Source organism: Trichosurus vulpecula, chromosome 3 (genome assembly GCF_011100635.1).
Source record: "Trichosurus vulpecula isolate mTriVul1 chromosome 3, mTriVul1.pri, whole genome shotgun sequence".
NCBI classification, from domain to species: domain Eukaryota; kingdom Metazoa; phylum Chordata; class Mammalia; order Diprotodontia; family Phalangeridae; genus Trichosurus; species Trichosurus vulpecula.
In genome coordinates, this window is record NC_050575.1 from 227,212,320 (window position 1) to 227,227,757 (window position 15,438).

The following is a 15,438-nucleotide window of genomic DNA, read 5'->3' on the forward strand; positions in this document are numbered from 1 at the left end:
CTCAATCTCCACCATCCTTCCTACCTCTCATCCCTCCAAACAAAACAAAACTAGGACTTGAATTAGATGATCTATAATGTTACTTCTTTCTTTAATTCCCATGACTGTGCTATATGCATGTGTGTTAATATACTCATTTTTGCACCTTTGCACAAAAATGTATTGTGTAGGCTGGAGAGCACTATTGACTCAGTGTGAGTAGTTCCTATTTTAGGTTGTTTGGGAGCTCATGTGATCTGGGATTGAATTACCACTAATTAGTTCCATAGCAAAAAAAAAAAAAAGTCTTCAGTTACCTCATCTGTAAAATGGGAGTTATATAGCACCTATCTTCCAGAATTATTGTGAGGATTAAATGAGATAATATTTGCAAAGTGTTTGGCAAGCTTAATGTAATACATAAATGCCAGCTATATATTATTATTACTTAAATTTCTGTAAATGTAAATTGTTAATCCTATTTTGAAATCACCTTGAATCTATTTTTTTTTTACTTTTTCTTGAATGGATCCATCATTTGCTGTTGTGAAAATGAGGAAAAGAAAGAAAAGAAAATTAAGGAAAATTCATGAAGTGCAAAGAAAACTGGTGTGGTAATCAGGAGATTTTAGGTTTTTCTCTCATTTTCACACTAACTCATATGACCTTGGCTGGGTTGCCTAATAATCACAGCTCCCCTTTCTCTAACATTTTAAAGTATACAAAGAATTTTGCAAAACCATGTGATATAGATAGTTCCAATGTTATTACATCCATGTTATAGAAGGGGAAGCTGAGTCTTAGAAGGGTAAAGTGAATCATCAAGGCAATAGGTGATGGTGCTATGATTTGAACTCACATCTTCTGACTTCTAGGCAGTCTTTTCCTTTCACAAGTCAGTCAATAAACGTTTAAAGTACCAATTATGTGCCAAGCATTGTGCTAATCTCTGGGGATACAAAGAAAGGCAAAAGACAGCTCCTGCCCTGGAGAAGTTCCTAGTCTAATGGGGAAACAATATAGAGACAGCTATATAAAAACAAGATGTATATAGGAGAAAAATAGGAAATTACCAACAGCTTGAAGGTGCTAGAATTAAGAGGGATTGGGAAAGGCTTCCTCTAGCCTCAGTTTATTCATTGGCAAAATGATGATATCTAAGATCTCATCCAGTTCTGATATTCTATGACTCTGGATCTTTTGTGAAATTGATTTTCTCTGTTCATAATACAGGAATAAATTGTTTTATAATATTTTGTAGTCTCCACAACATTCATAAATAGCTTACATTTGTGTAGCACTTCACCTTCTCTCAAAGTGCTTCTGCGTCCATTATCTTATTTTATCCTCACAAATTATCATAAGAGGTAATTTACACACAACACGTTTCCGTGTTTATAGTCCTTTGCCTACCATCAGACTGCGACAATTTACAGTTACAGCATGCCAATTATTTTTGAAAATAATTCACTCTTTTTCTTCAGTCATTCAATCAATTAACCAGTACTCATTAAGCACCTTTTACATATCAGAGTCTGTGCTAGGTGCTGGGGTCACAAAGACAAATGTGTAACTTTAAACCTTTGCTTTCTCTTGTGTCTATAATGTTTTACATTTTCACTTCTAATTCTGACGTTTCTGCAGATTTTTAAATTGTTACATTTCTGCTCCCCAAGAGATTCTATCCTTCAAGCTAAAAAATATGGTCCTTAAAAAAATAAGGCCCCTGATCATCCAGTCTTTTTTTTTTCTGTGTAATTCTTTTGATGACAATCTTATAAGCCCTTATTTTTCCCCCACTACCTTACATCTCTGTTCATGGAGAATTTGGAAACTCCCTGGTATTGTCTCTTTCTTCTCACTCACTTTCTTTGGGCATATGTTTATAAAGCTCAGGCCAGGAAATATTAGATGAGCTCCAATTAGCTGTTGAGGCATCTGTTTGATCCTGGATGTGACATATTGGAAAGAAACCTCTAAATCAGGGTCAATAGACCTGAGCTCAAGTCCCAGTTCTGGCATTAGGTATGTGATCTTGTGCACATCATTTCATCTCTGGGGGCCTCAGTTTCCTTATTCCTAGCAAGATACTGGCACACCCAGTCGCATTGCTGCAGTGTTTATTTCCCCTGTGGCAAAGGAAAGGACCAGTGGAAAATCCAACAGTCTTGGCACATGTCTATTTAAACCCAAGTCCTCTGACTCCAAATCCAATATTCTTTCCATGACAATACAGATTCCTCCATATAAAGAAACACATTTTTTGATAATGGTATCCACAATAGAGGCAAGGTGGATTTAGAAATTTGAGGTTACTAGTATTATTAAATCTGATTACAAGACTTTTACCTGAATCCTGTGGCAAACACTGACAAGAATATCAAAGAATATATATTCTGTAGTAGGGGTCACAATTGAATGAGAGGTGAACTTAGGGAAATCACAGTATGTGCCAAACAAAGACGAGAGAGATCTCTGTATGGAATAAGACTGGATTTCCTCTTTGAGACCAAGCAAAGACACACTGACAGGCACACTGTTGGAATAGGTGCCAACATCATACAGTCATGAGGTGAACATCCTCATACTTAATAAGAGGAGATTTTCAATTCATCCTGCTTAGCTGCAGAGAAAAGAACTAGAAGCACTGAATGAAAGTTGAAAAGAGGGCTGCGTTGTGTTTGATATAAAGAAAAACTTGCTAAAAGCAAGAGTGGAATGAACTGCCTATGGAGGCAGTGGGTTCCCCATCACTAGAAGTGTTCAAATAAAAGTTGGATGACCACTCCAGTGATATGCAGAGGGCATTCTTGGCCAAATAGGTGGTTGAAATAGACAACTTGTAAAAATCTTTTCTAATTCTTAAATTCAGTTATTCTGTAAGAAAAAAAAATCTGTTTCAAGGGTAATGAGTTAGAGTTATGAGCCACTCCCATTTAGAGTTACGGGTTAGAAATAAACTTGTAAGATAATACGTGTCAAAGTTAAAAGCAAATACATTTAAAGATGAAACAAAGAGAGTAAAATAGTGGCTGAGAACAGTCGTGGCCTACGAAAGTAACATCAGTCCATTGATGACTAAAGAAGCAGTAGGTTGAGGACCTTGAGATATCATTTGGAAACTAATAGAGATACTAGTAATAGCTCACCTTTATATAGCACTTAGAGCTCTATAAAGCATGTTGTTCACAACACTCCTTTGAGGTGGGTAGTATATTAACAGGAGGAAAAATGGAAAGAAATCATTTTTTAACTTTTATCTTCAAACAAAATAAATCTTCCTAACAATTAGTGTTACCTCCAAATGGTGTGGGTTGTCTAGAAAAAGCAAATTTCCTGTCACCAGTGATTCTCAAGCATAGTCCCAATGATTACTTATTACGTGTGTTGTTGGGATTTTGTAGAAGTGATTCCTGTTCAGATGTTAATTGGACAAGACAGTATTTTAGGTCCCTTTCTTCTCTGAGTCTTAAATTCTAAGTATCACAGCACTACCTTTTGACTTCGGACAATTCACTTATCTGTGCCTCAATTCTCTCATTATATATAATATAATGGAAGTAATAATACTTATGCTACATAAACCACAAGGTAGTCATAAAGATAAAATCAGATAATGAAGTATATTGTAAACTGCAAAGCGCCACAATCTTCAGTGGATTAGGAAGTGATTGAATGACTTTCCCCGCAGAGCAGTGATTAATGGATTAATGTCCACTTGGAAGGAGGTCTCTTGTAAAGTGCCCCAGGGATCTATGTTTGGTCTTGTGCTTTTCAACCTCTGTAGTCAACATCGGTGATGAGGACATGGCTAACACACTTATAAAAATGCAAATGACACAAAGTGGGAAGAAAGAGCTAATATTTTGAATGACCCATAATTCAGAATTCAATGTCAGTCAGAAGTCAAGATGTCTGCAAACTAGGACACTAGGTAAAATCTAATAAAATGAAATTGTATTGGAATAAATATAAAATCCTATATTTAAGATCAACAGTCAAGTATGAGATTGCTAAACGGTGGATGGAAAGATCTGGACATTTAAATAAATCTACTCAAAGCCAAATAGTCATTGAGAACAGTTACAGCCAAAGAATGCTAATTTAATCAGGTTTCATTAAGAGACTTAGAGTGTTTAGAACAAAGGAGGTAATAGTTCTGCTAGATCTATCCTAGTTACACTATATCTATATTTTTAGTTCTAGGCATCATGTTTTAGGAACTAATAAACAAAGTGGAATATGTCAAAAGAAGAGCAACTAGCATAGTCAAGGATACTATGCCATACAAATTTTGTTAGAAGGAATGGGATTTGTTGGGCTTAAAGAGGATGAGACTGAAAAGGACATGTTCATGGTCTTCAAGTATTTGAAGGAATATGCTGTAAAAGACATTAGCCTAGTTTTGCTTATTCCCAGATTGCACAAGTAGGCCCAATAAATGGAAGCTATAGAGACTCAGATTTTAGTTCCGTGTAAGGGAATAAAACAAAAACAAAAGCAAAACTTTCTAACAATTAAAGCTGATCAAAACTAGACTAGGCTACTTCTAGATAAAGTAGGTTCCCTAGTCATTGGAACTCTTCAAATTGAGAATGGATGACTGGGTTTCTGGGATAATATATGGGATATTCTATGCATCCCTGACATGTAGTAATGATTTAATAAATTCTTGTTGACTGCTGATATAGTTTTTGGATGGCACTTGAGGGCCATTGCAAATTGAGTATTTTAAAATTTTTCCCTCTTGCTGTTGAGGATGGCACTCATGGGCTTGCTGAGAGAAGAAAAGAATTTTAGAATCAAAGTCTGATAGAAATATGAGGTCCTAAGCATCAACTTGTCCAAATGAACCTAATAAGGATTTATTAAGTACCTGCTATTATTGCAAGATGCTGTGGATATAAATACAAATTGAAAGTAGTCCCTGCCCTCAAGGCCTTATAGTTCTTATAACCCACTGAGAGAGAGAGTTCACTAACAGCTAAGGAGATCCAGAAAGCCTTGTTGTAGAGGTGACACATGAATTGAGCATTCTAGATGTGAGAGACAGCCGTTGCAAATGCACAGGGGCAGGAGATGGAGTTCAGGTTCTAAATTTATAGAAGAAACCATTCCCTTAACTCATTTCCTTCAACCTCTCTCAAACAAGTTGGATTCTTTGAAACATGTCATTTACATAAGTGAAGCTGATCTGAACTTCAAAAGATTCAGGATAGTATAATATCACCTTTCATTGCACGAAACTTCATTTTCCTCGTCTATAAAAAGTGAATAATAATAACTGCTCTGCCTACATCTTGGAATTGGTGAGATCAAGTGAGAAAAATACTTTATAAACGGCAAAGCTGTGTTCAGATGTAAGATAAGTGATCTCTCCCTCCCCCCTCAACCCCAAGTTCTCTTAAGTCGAGATAGTTTAATGACTGATAAGAACTCAGCTCTTTTGATTCTTAGCCCAAGCCATTGTACCAGATCATAGTGCCTGGCAAATAGTAGGAGTTTAACAAATGTTTATTAATTGATTGATTGATTCTGTCTCTATAATTAAGAACAGAGAATAAGGTTTGTGTTTCTCATTAGTTCATTTCATAAGATCATAGATCCAGAGCTGGAAGGAAGCTCAGAGCCCATCTTGTTTAGTGCTTGTATTTTGCAGATGAGGAAACTGAGGCCCAAGGCAATTGAATGACTTGCCCAAGATCACACTGGTGGTAAATGGCAGAGCTGGGATATGAACCTACGTATTCTGACTTCAGGACTACTGATTTTACACTTTCTTTAAGATAAAAAAATCATGATCATATTTATGTTATTTTTGCCTTTGGATTATTAGTACATCGCAGTTCTAATGCAAAAGAAAACAACATGAATAAGCCAGATGTGATGCATATGTTACCCTGAAGTTGTGTTGGAACTTCAATATTCATGTTTTCTAAAACTAGACAAATGGCACAACATTAAAAGATTGTCTGAATTGAGCCTGAAGGGAAGAGAATTACCTTTGGCTTAGGTCTTGGAGTAGACTTGGAAAGCAGGGGGGAGCTCTAAAATCATTACGCTAGTGTCTAGTAGCCAGCTTATTGTAATAGGGCTCCAGAGACTCTTTTCAGAACATCACGATGTAAAAGGTGGGGAAGGGATCCATCAAGAATCTATAAATAACTTGGGAGTTATATTCCACCATGCTGAAACATCGCTCATTGAGGGCTAGAGAATGGGAGTGTTGATTCTATGGTATAATTAATCCCTTGGTTGAGCTTTCTTGTGGCTGAGCTCTGATCTTTGGGAACCTGGTCTGTGACTAACAGGCAACTAACCTGGCATGGTGGACCCACTTTTTTACGCAGAGGTTTGACTATGACTTTTCAGTAGGTAGAAATCTACCCACCTGACAGGTTAAGTATAGTAACATGCCAGCATTGGGTGATGTGTAAATCAGACTGACGAGGTGAATAAAATAATTCAGAGGAGTAGATGAAATAATTTAATGGCCTTCACTATGAGTCACAATGTCAGATTTAGTATGATTCTAACGAGGTACTTTCTGTTAATGATTTTTGATAGAATATTTTAATAATATCCAACCAGCTGTGAGTTTTCAGGCAAAAAGAAGGATGTCTAAGGCATGACAACTCTTTTCTGGAAAGATTTTTAGTAAACAGATTTGGTTTCTGTCTCTCTTTTTCAGGAAATCTTCACATTTGCTAGGACTTCTGCAGTCCCGAGACAGAAACGATCCATTGTGGTGTCACCCATCTTAATTCCTGAAAATCAGAGACAGCCTTTTCCCAGGGATGTAGGCAAGGTAAGTTGTGAACACGGCAAAATTAACTTACGAATTGATGAAATGGACAAAACTGCACCTGATGTGGCAATAGATCTGTTTCTGGGAGGAAAAAAAGGTGGTGCCTCTTTGCAAGACAATATGTCCAGACGATAATGAGGAGGAGGTGGATATTTTGGAAAATCTCTGAGAGAAAAGCCAAATTGTGGATAATATGACTTTGGCCTTGAACGATGAATTAGGACGTTTGTAATGAATACGTGCTTCTGAAAAGAAGCTGTCTTATCAAAAAGGAAACTCTCTCCTGGCCACAGTATCCCTATAATGCTAACACACAGTCTATCCATTCATTCAGGAAAAATTACATAGAGCCTATTCAGTGCCAGTTTCTGTTCTGGGCACTCTGTGAAATTAAAAAAAAAAAAGTAAGAATGAGAAAAGCTCCTTGCCTTCAGAGAGTTCTTCAAAGCATCAAGGTCTGGTCTAAGTGATAGCTTAAAAAGTATTCTAATGTATTTGTTAAATTGTTTACAGAATTATTGCATATGTTATAAATGATTCTATCTTTTGTGTCTCAATATCACGTACTTTGATGTTATTTCTTGATTTATTCTTTTTTTAAAAAAATAACTTTCTTTATACTGGTGCCCCACTAAGTAGAGAATGAGAGGCAGAGTGAATACTGCAGGAGAGAGAATGCCAAACAGTGCAGGAGGTGGGTCCATGGATTCAAGTCCTGTCCATGACACCTGCTATGTGGGTGATCTTTGACAAGTGGCTTAATCTCATAGTACTCCCATGCAAATCTAAAACTACCTTGCAGGATGAGTTGTCTGATCTGTGTGTGTGTGTGTGTGTGTGTGTGTGTGTGTGTAGAGGAAGATAGCCTGTGTGTTAATGGTTTCAAAACTGGAAGTTTTTCTAAACCAATGAAAACAAAGGTCTGGAAGAAAAACGAAAGAAAGAAAACTAAATAGTAAGCCCCTGGAGAGAAGGGGCATATCATATTCACTACTGAATCATTCAATATATAGCAGAATTTTAGTTGATATTACTTAAGTGACTGATCTTCCACCATCCTCCCCTCCCATTTTACTTTCTGACTCCTTCCTTCTTTCACTAGTAGTACTACCTGTAATGGAGAATTGACTCTGCAAATCTTTAGTCTGGTGGTACATTAGACAGTCTGTGAACTGGTACCCTAATGATACACACTCATCTCTCTTTTAGACTTTGATGGACCAATTGGGAAAATGCTCTGATTTCTTCTCATTTGCAACTCACCTCTTTCCCTGGTTCTATGTTCCTCTGAAGAGGAGAAGAGCTGTGACCACTTTTTATTTTCATGAGCCTCAGACAGTGACATGAGGCGGGCCTTCCAGGTGGAGTCTCGCTAGGAGGTCTAGAAAACATTTACTTTCCATATTTCACACAGGAAAATTGCAGTTGTTGATTTAGAGCTGGATGGGGACCTTTGGAAACCTTTGAGTCCAAGCCTCCCATTTTTTGGATGAAGAAACTGAGGGACAGAGAGATTAAATAAATTGTTCGGTGTCATATAGCTACTACATGACTAGAGCAAGATTTGAATCTAAGTCTTTCTGACTCTGAGCCCAGTGTCCTATCCATTGCATCATTCACCAGAATCAAAGGTGGTTCTAATGATTTTAATCATACGTACTTTTTAAAGAACAGGACCCATGCATCAAAAAATGAGAAAAATCCCAATGCTAGAACATGGGAACTAAGAAGTAATTTTCTCAGTTGGTTTGGTATGTCACTTGGGATAGCTCACCTTTGATGGGTTACTATATAACTGTGATGTTGTGGAAAGAGTATTAGCTTGGGCATCAGAAAACCTCAAATCCCAACTGAGATTTAATACCTGTGGGACCTTGGGATAAATCATTTAGCCATTCTGGGCATTGTTTTCCTCTTCTGAAAATGAAGACATCACGCTAGACGGCCTCTGAAATTCCTTCCAGCTATATATCTATGATCCTGCAAGACTCTAAACTTTCAGATTTTTTCTTTTGTCTCACCTGATATATAACTTCTCTACTTGCCAAATAATTATAAAGCATTTTGCTACATTTGAAATCTTTTTGAAGGTTTTTCATGAGAAAAGAAAAAATACATATGTATACATATGTATATGTGTACATATATACATATGTACCTATGTATATACATACACACACACACACACACACACATATATATTTGGGAAAAGAGAGAGACAGAGACATAGACAGAGACAGACAGCGAGATCTCAGCTTTTCCATTTTGCTTAGTAGTCTTATTGGTAAAATAAGTTTAGCTGCAATAAAGGACAAATGTATTTACTGAAAGGAGGCTCAGAACAAGTAAATGTGTCTTTGTACTATAGCAAAACAAGTTTGTTATCTCAGGGATCTGTGCTGTCAGGTTTTCGTAGCCCTTTTTTCTTTAGAACATTTGCAGAAGTTTCAGGGAGGGGGCAACATGCTGATTCATGAACTGTATTTAATTAATCCATCATTCCACTCCTGTCATAGGTAACAGGGGGAATTGATAGGAGTCTGAATAACTATGAGGAGATCTAGCTGTTCCCCAAACATTCCCTTTACTCCCCATATAGTTGGAATATTTCAAAATTTAGGCAATGAATAATTTCCCAATTTTACTAACTTTAGGTGATAAATATTTCATCACATCTTGAGAGAATTTGAGTTCTTAGGCCTGAATGATTGAGAGCAACAACTTTAAATCAGTGAGGACATTTAAAGCAGTATTTTATTCTGTTTTATATTATTTGGCAGACAAGTCACTTCTGAGAATTCTTATTACAGATTCTGTTTTCATCACAAGCCCTTTTTATCAAAACCAGTGAGAATATGTTTTACCGAACCCCCTTTCCTCCCATTTCGAATGTTCTTCCTATACTTTGGAGAGTGGACATGGAAAATGGCATTTCTAACTTGCTATAGAGGGGAAGAAAGAAGCAGCCCAGCACCCCCTCCCAGATGGGGAGCCTGCACCGTTCTTAGAGAACGTCACTGAGTCGAACATCTTCACCCCAGCCTGTTATGTTATTGTTTCCGTGTATGACTTTTGAAGGAAGGCACCTTCAAAAAGCATCTTTCCTTTGTCATCCCCAGTGCAGGATCAGACAAGTGCTAAGTCAATTTTTCTTGGGTTGTGAAGTAAAACTAGGCTGCTTTAGAATTCAGACCAGATCCATGCATGGCTGCTAGACTAACACTTTTTCAGATACGTGTGGATTAAGTGAGGGGATCCCAGCAGGGATGAGTCAATTTGATGACTAAAATGATCATTATGTGGTCAATGAGGTAATTTTCACAATGTCCTTGATCTATATCAGTGAGATATAGGTCATTCTGCACAAATTTATTAAATGTTTATGGCATGTCAGGTAAGATATGCACCAATAAGTACATAGAAAATAAATACAATGTAAACACAAGTAAATTTGAAGGGACTGAGGGTACCACTTATTGAAGGGATAAGGAAAGATCTCATGTAATAGGCCCAGCATGAATTTAACTTTAAAGGAGATAGGCCTTCTCAGTGGCAAAGTGAGGTAGGTGTGCATTCTAGGTATTGGGAATGGCTTGTATAAAGGTGCAGAGAAGGGTGATGAAATATTGTGTGTGAAGGACAAAAGGCAGGCCAATTGGAGTTTAGACTGAGTAAAATGTGGAAAAAACACAAAATCTGGAAAGATGGGCTGCAGTCATATTGTGAAGGGCTTTAAAAAACAGATGAGTTTGTATTTAATTCTAGTCAAAAGGTAATTATTAAAGGTTCTTGAAGAGGGGAGTGGGGGGACAATCCAAGATGGTGGACTGAAAACAGGGACTTCCTTGAGCTCTTCCCCAAATCCCTCCAAACACCTGTAAAAAATTACTCTAAATAAATTCTACAGCTACAGAACCCAGGAAATGACAGAGTGAAACAACTCTCCAGCCCAAGGCAGCCTGGATGGTCACTGGGAAGGGTCTATTGCACCTTACTGTTAGCAAAGCACAGGCCAGCATGGTCTGCGCCAGGATAGACCAGGCCACAGCAGACTGCGTGGAGCAAGCCTCAGGGCCCTGAATCACTGAGCTGTGGCAGTTTCCAGACTTTTCAACCCCAAAATGCCAAAGACAACTTAGCATGTCAGTGGGAAAACTCTGTTGGACCTAGAGGAGAGAGGGGCATGGTTCAGCCCCAGGCCCAGGGCAGTGGAGGTGGATGTGGCTGTGGGGCAGTGGAGGTGGCAGCCATAGCAGTGTGTGCTGCTTCCCGAGCTCCAGGACCACAGATGGTGGGGGGAATCAAATGGCTGATCATAGCAGGAGTGCTGGGATCTCTTTGCTGGTCCTGAGGCAGGATTCTCTTGCTTTGTCCTGTTTGGATCTGGGTCAAAGTCCTGATTGGTGGCCCTGGGGTGAGGAAGAGCACTGGTGTGTCAGAGCTCATGGTGGCTGTGGAAAGGGAGTCCTCCTGGTAGTTACACATCAGAGAAGAGTGCTTGAGATCACTCACAGACCAGAGCACAGGCCAGGAGAGGAGTAAACATCTCTTGTTGGATCATGCCACATCAGAAGAACTGACAATTTACAGGTGCCTAGAAGCAGATCTAAAAACAGCAACACAAAACCCTTGAAGTTTGGGACAGAGCACTCTCCACTCTGGAAGCAGAGTTCCATCTTGGCAAAGGGCTAAAAATTTAAGTAATTGGCTGGGAAAAAGAGCAGACAGCGTTAAAATCTCAGACTATAGAATCTTACTTTGGTGACAAAGAAGATCAAAGTATACAGCCAGAAGAAGACAACAAAGTCAAAGATCGCACATCAAAAGCCTCCAAGAAAAATATGAACTGGTCTCAGTTGATGGAAGAGCTCAAAAAGGATTTGAAAAATCAAGTAAGAGAAATAGAGGAAAAATGGGGAAGAGAAATGAGAGTGATGCAAGAAAATCATGAAAAATGCATCAACAGCTTGCTAAAGAAGACCCAAATATATACTGAAGAAAATAACACCTTAAAAATAGACTAACTCAAATGGCAAAAGAGGTCCAAAAACCCAGTGAGGAGAAGAATACCTTAAAAGACAGAATCAGCCAAATGGAAAAGGAGGTCCAAAAGCTCACTGAAGAAAATAATGCCTTAAAATTTTCAATGGAGCAAGTGGAAGCTAGTGACTTTATGAGAAATCAAGAAATTATAAAACAGAAGAAAAATAATGAAAAAAATAGAAGACAATGTGAAATATCTCATTGGAAAAACCACTGACCTGGAGAATAGTTCCAGGAGAGATAATTTAAAAATTATTGGACTACCTGAAGGCCATGATCAGAAAAAGAGCCTGAACATCATCTCAAGAAATTATCAAGGAAAATTGCTCCGATATTCTAGATCCAGAAGGTAAAATAGAAATCGAAAGAATCCACTGATCACCTCTTGAAAAAGCTCCCAAAAAGAAAACTCCTAGAAATATTGTAGCCAAATTCCAGAGTTCCCAGGTCAAGAAGAAAATATTGCAAGCAGCCAGTAAGAAACAATTCCAGTATCATGGAAACACAATCAGGATAGCACAAGACAACACAAGATAGCAGCTTCTACATTAAGAGATCAGAGGGCTTGGAATATGATATTCCAGAGGTCAAAAGAGATAGGATTAAAACCAAGAATCACCTACCCAGCAAAATTGAGTATAATACTTCAGGGCAAAATATGGATTTTCAGTGAAATAGAGGACTTTCAAGCATTATCGGTGAAATGATCAGAGCTGAATAGAAAATCTGACTTTCAGATACAAGAATCAAGAGAAACATGAAAAGGTAAACAGGAAAGAGAAATCATAAGGGACTTACTAAAGTTGAACTGTTTATATTCCTACATGGAAAGATGGTATTTGTAACTCATGAGATGTTTCTCAGTATTAGAATAGCTGAAGAGAATATACAAATATATAGACAGAGGGCACAGGGTGAGTTGAATATGAAGGGATGATATCTAAAAAAATAAAAGTAAGGGGTGAGAGAGGAATGTATTGGGAGAAGGAGAAAAGGAGAGATAGAAAGAGGTAAATCATCTCACATAAAAGTGGCAAGAAAAAGCTGTTATAATGGAAGGGAAGAGGGGGTAGGTAAAAGGGAATGAGCGAACCTTGCTCTCATCAGATTTGGTTTAAGGAGGGAATACCATACACATTCAACTGGGTATCTTACCCTACAGGAATGGAGGGGGGATGATAGAAGGGAGGGCAGATTGGGGGAGGAGGTAGTCAAAAGCAAACACTTTTGAAAAAGAACATGGTCAAAGGAGAGAATTGAATAAAGCGGGAGAGGATAGCATGGGGGGAAATATAGTTAGTCTTTTACAACACGACTATTATGGAAGTGTTTTGCAAAATGATACATGCATAAACTATATTGAATTGCTTACCTTCTCAGAGAGGGTGGGTGGGGAGGGAAGAAAGGAGAGAATTTGGAACTCAAAATTCTAAAAAGAAACGTTAAAAAAATTGTTTTGGGGCAGCTAGGTGGCACAGTGAATAGAGCACCGGCCCTGGAGTCAGGAGGACCTGAGTTCAAATCCGGCCTCAGATACTTGACACACTTACTAGCTGTGTGACCTGGGGCAAGACACTTAACCCCAATTGCCCTGACAAAAAAAAAGCAAACAAAAAAAATTTTTTACATACAACTAGGAAGTAAGATATACAGACAATAGGGTATAGAAATCTAGCTTGCCCCACAAGAAAGTAAGGGGGAAGGGGAAAAGGGGGCGGGAAGTGGGGTGATAGAAGGGAAGACTGGGGAAAGAGGCAATCAGAATGCATGCCATCTTGGAGTGGTAGGAGGGTAGAGATGGGGCAATAATTTGTAACTCAAATTCTTGTGGACATGAATGTCAAAAACTACAAATAAATAAATTAATTGAAGAGGGGAGTGACCTGGTTAGACCTGGAATTTAGGCAGGTGGGTAGAGGATGTAGTGGAGAGAGGACCATCTGCTATCTGCCTGGTGCTGTTTTTGGCAAGGGGGCCCAAAGACAAAAATAAAGTCGTTTCAGCCATCCAGGAACAATTTATGTCCTACATGTTTTTCTATTCTAGTAATTAATATTTGGATTTATTTGACAGATATTATAGGTACATAGCTGCTATGTTGCATCATCTTTTTTATCAACTTGTAAAGCCCAAATAAGAATAACTCTACTTCACAATTGCACAAAGAGTCAAACCTCATTTAGTGTGCTAAATGAAATTAAAAAGGCCTATTTCCCCATAAGCAAGACATAATCTCTTCCTGATGCCTAATCCTCCATGAGAATGTAGGCCAGCTATTCCCTTCCCTTTTCCTCTAAGTGCCTAGGCAAAAAGATGAGGTATATAGATGTATGCAGATCTTTGCAGGAAGGCACGTGTTTAGCTTTAAGCTGATCACGTAGTCATTGAGTGACTTCTTCATCTAAAAAGTATGTCTGTATAGCCACAGGGATAGCACACACTCTGAACTCTCATGGATTTGGGTTCTAACCCAGGGACTTTTATTTCTCTGGGTCACTTGCACACACTCAGTTAAAAAAGAAAAAAAAAATGAAAAGAAAAGAAAAAGACTCCAAACTTGTCAACATCTGATTTCAACCCAATGTGCTAATTGACAAAAGCAAATAACAACATTGGAAGAGTAAATTATTTAATCAGCAAAGAAATAGTGAAGTAACAGGGGGAAATTGCTTAAACCCATATTCCTTCCCCCTCACCCATTAATAGGCATTTATTTTCTCAAATTACTTCCCCTCCAGCCAAAAAAAAAGGAAAAAAAAATAACCGTAAATAGTTAAGCAAAACAAATCCCCAAATTGACTGTATCAAAAAAAGTCTTATTCTGCCTATTTAATCTATCCCTTCTCTGTCAGAAGGAAGATAGTATTCTTCATCATTGGTCCTATTGTTTGTTGTATTGACCAGATTCTTAAGTCTTTCACAGTTTATATTTTTACAATGTCATCATTATAATTTAAATTGTTCTCCTGACTCTGCTTGCTTCTTTCTGCATCAATTCATATAGGTCTTCCCAGATTTCTCTATAATTTTCACCTTTATCATTTTTATAGTGTAATTAGTATTCCATTACATTTACCACAATTTTTCAGCTGTTCCCCAATTGATTGGTACCTCTTAATTTCCAGTTCCTTGCCACCACAAAGTGGCTAAAATAATTTTTTACATTTAGGATTTTTTTCCTCTTTCTCTGTTGCTTTGAGATATAGGACAAGTGGTGTACACCTCATTACATCAGATAGGATACACAGTTTGGTAACTTTGGGGTACGCTTTCTAATTATCAGCACATGGTCTTCAAGGAGTCAAATCTCATTCCCTATCCACTTCTTTCTCCAAAAAGTTATTTAGAAAAGAAGCTTCTCTAAGATTTGTAGTTCAGGATAGAGTTGGATTCGGAGGAGTCTGGCCTTTAGTACAGGTAGCCTTAATGTCACTGCTTCAATACAACTTGTACTGATCTAGCCATCTCTCACTCTCAGCCTGAAACCCTACATTTCTGTTGTCTCTAACTTCTCTCTGCTTACAGATTTTCCCCTTTGACCTAAGCCCTCAACAGAACACAGCTTTCTTTCTCATTTTCCTGGAAAGTTCCTTTCATACTCTCCCAAT

The 15,438-nt window shown here is 38.0% G+C and overlaps 1 protein-coding gene across 1 annotated transcript in view; it reads left to right on the forward strand.

The window, feature by feature from the left end:
* CDH13 (cadherin 13) overlaps window positions 1-15,438 on the forward strand; it is a 1,345,123-nt gene that overhangs the window by 532,096 nt on the left and 797,589 nt on the right. Inside the window, exon 4 of the mRNA XM_036749176.1 lies at window positions 6,671-6,787. Coding sequence (XP_036605071.1) covers window positions 6,671-6,787 — 117 coding nt within the window. The remainder of the gene's footprint in view (window positions 1-6,670; window positions 6,788-15,438) is intronic.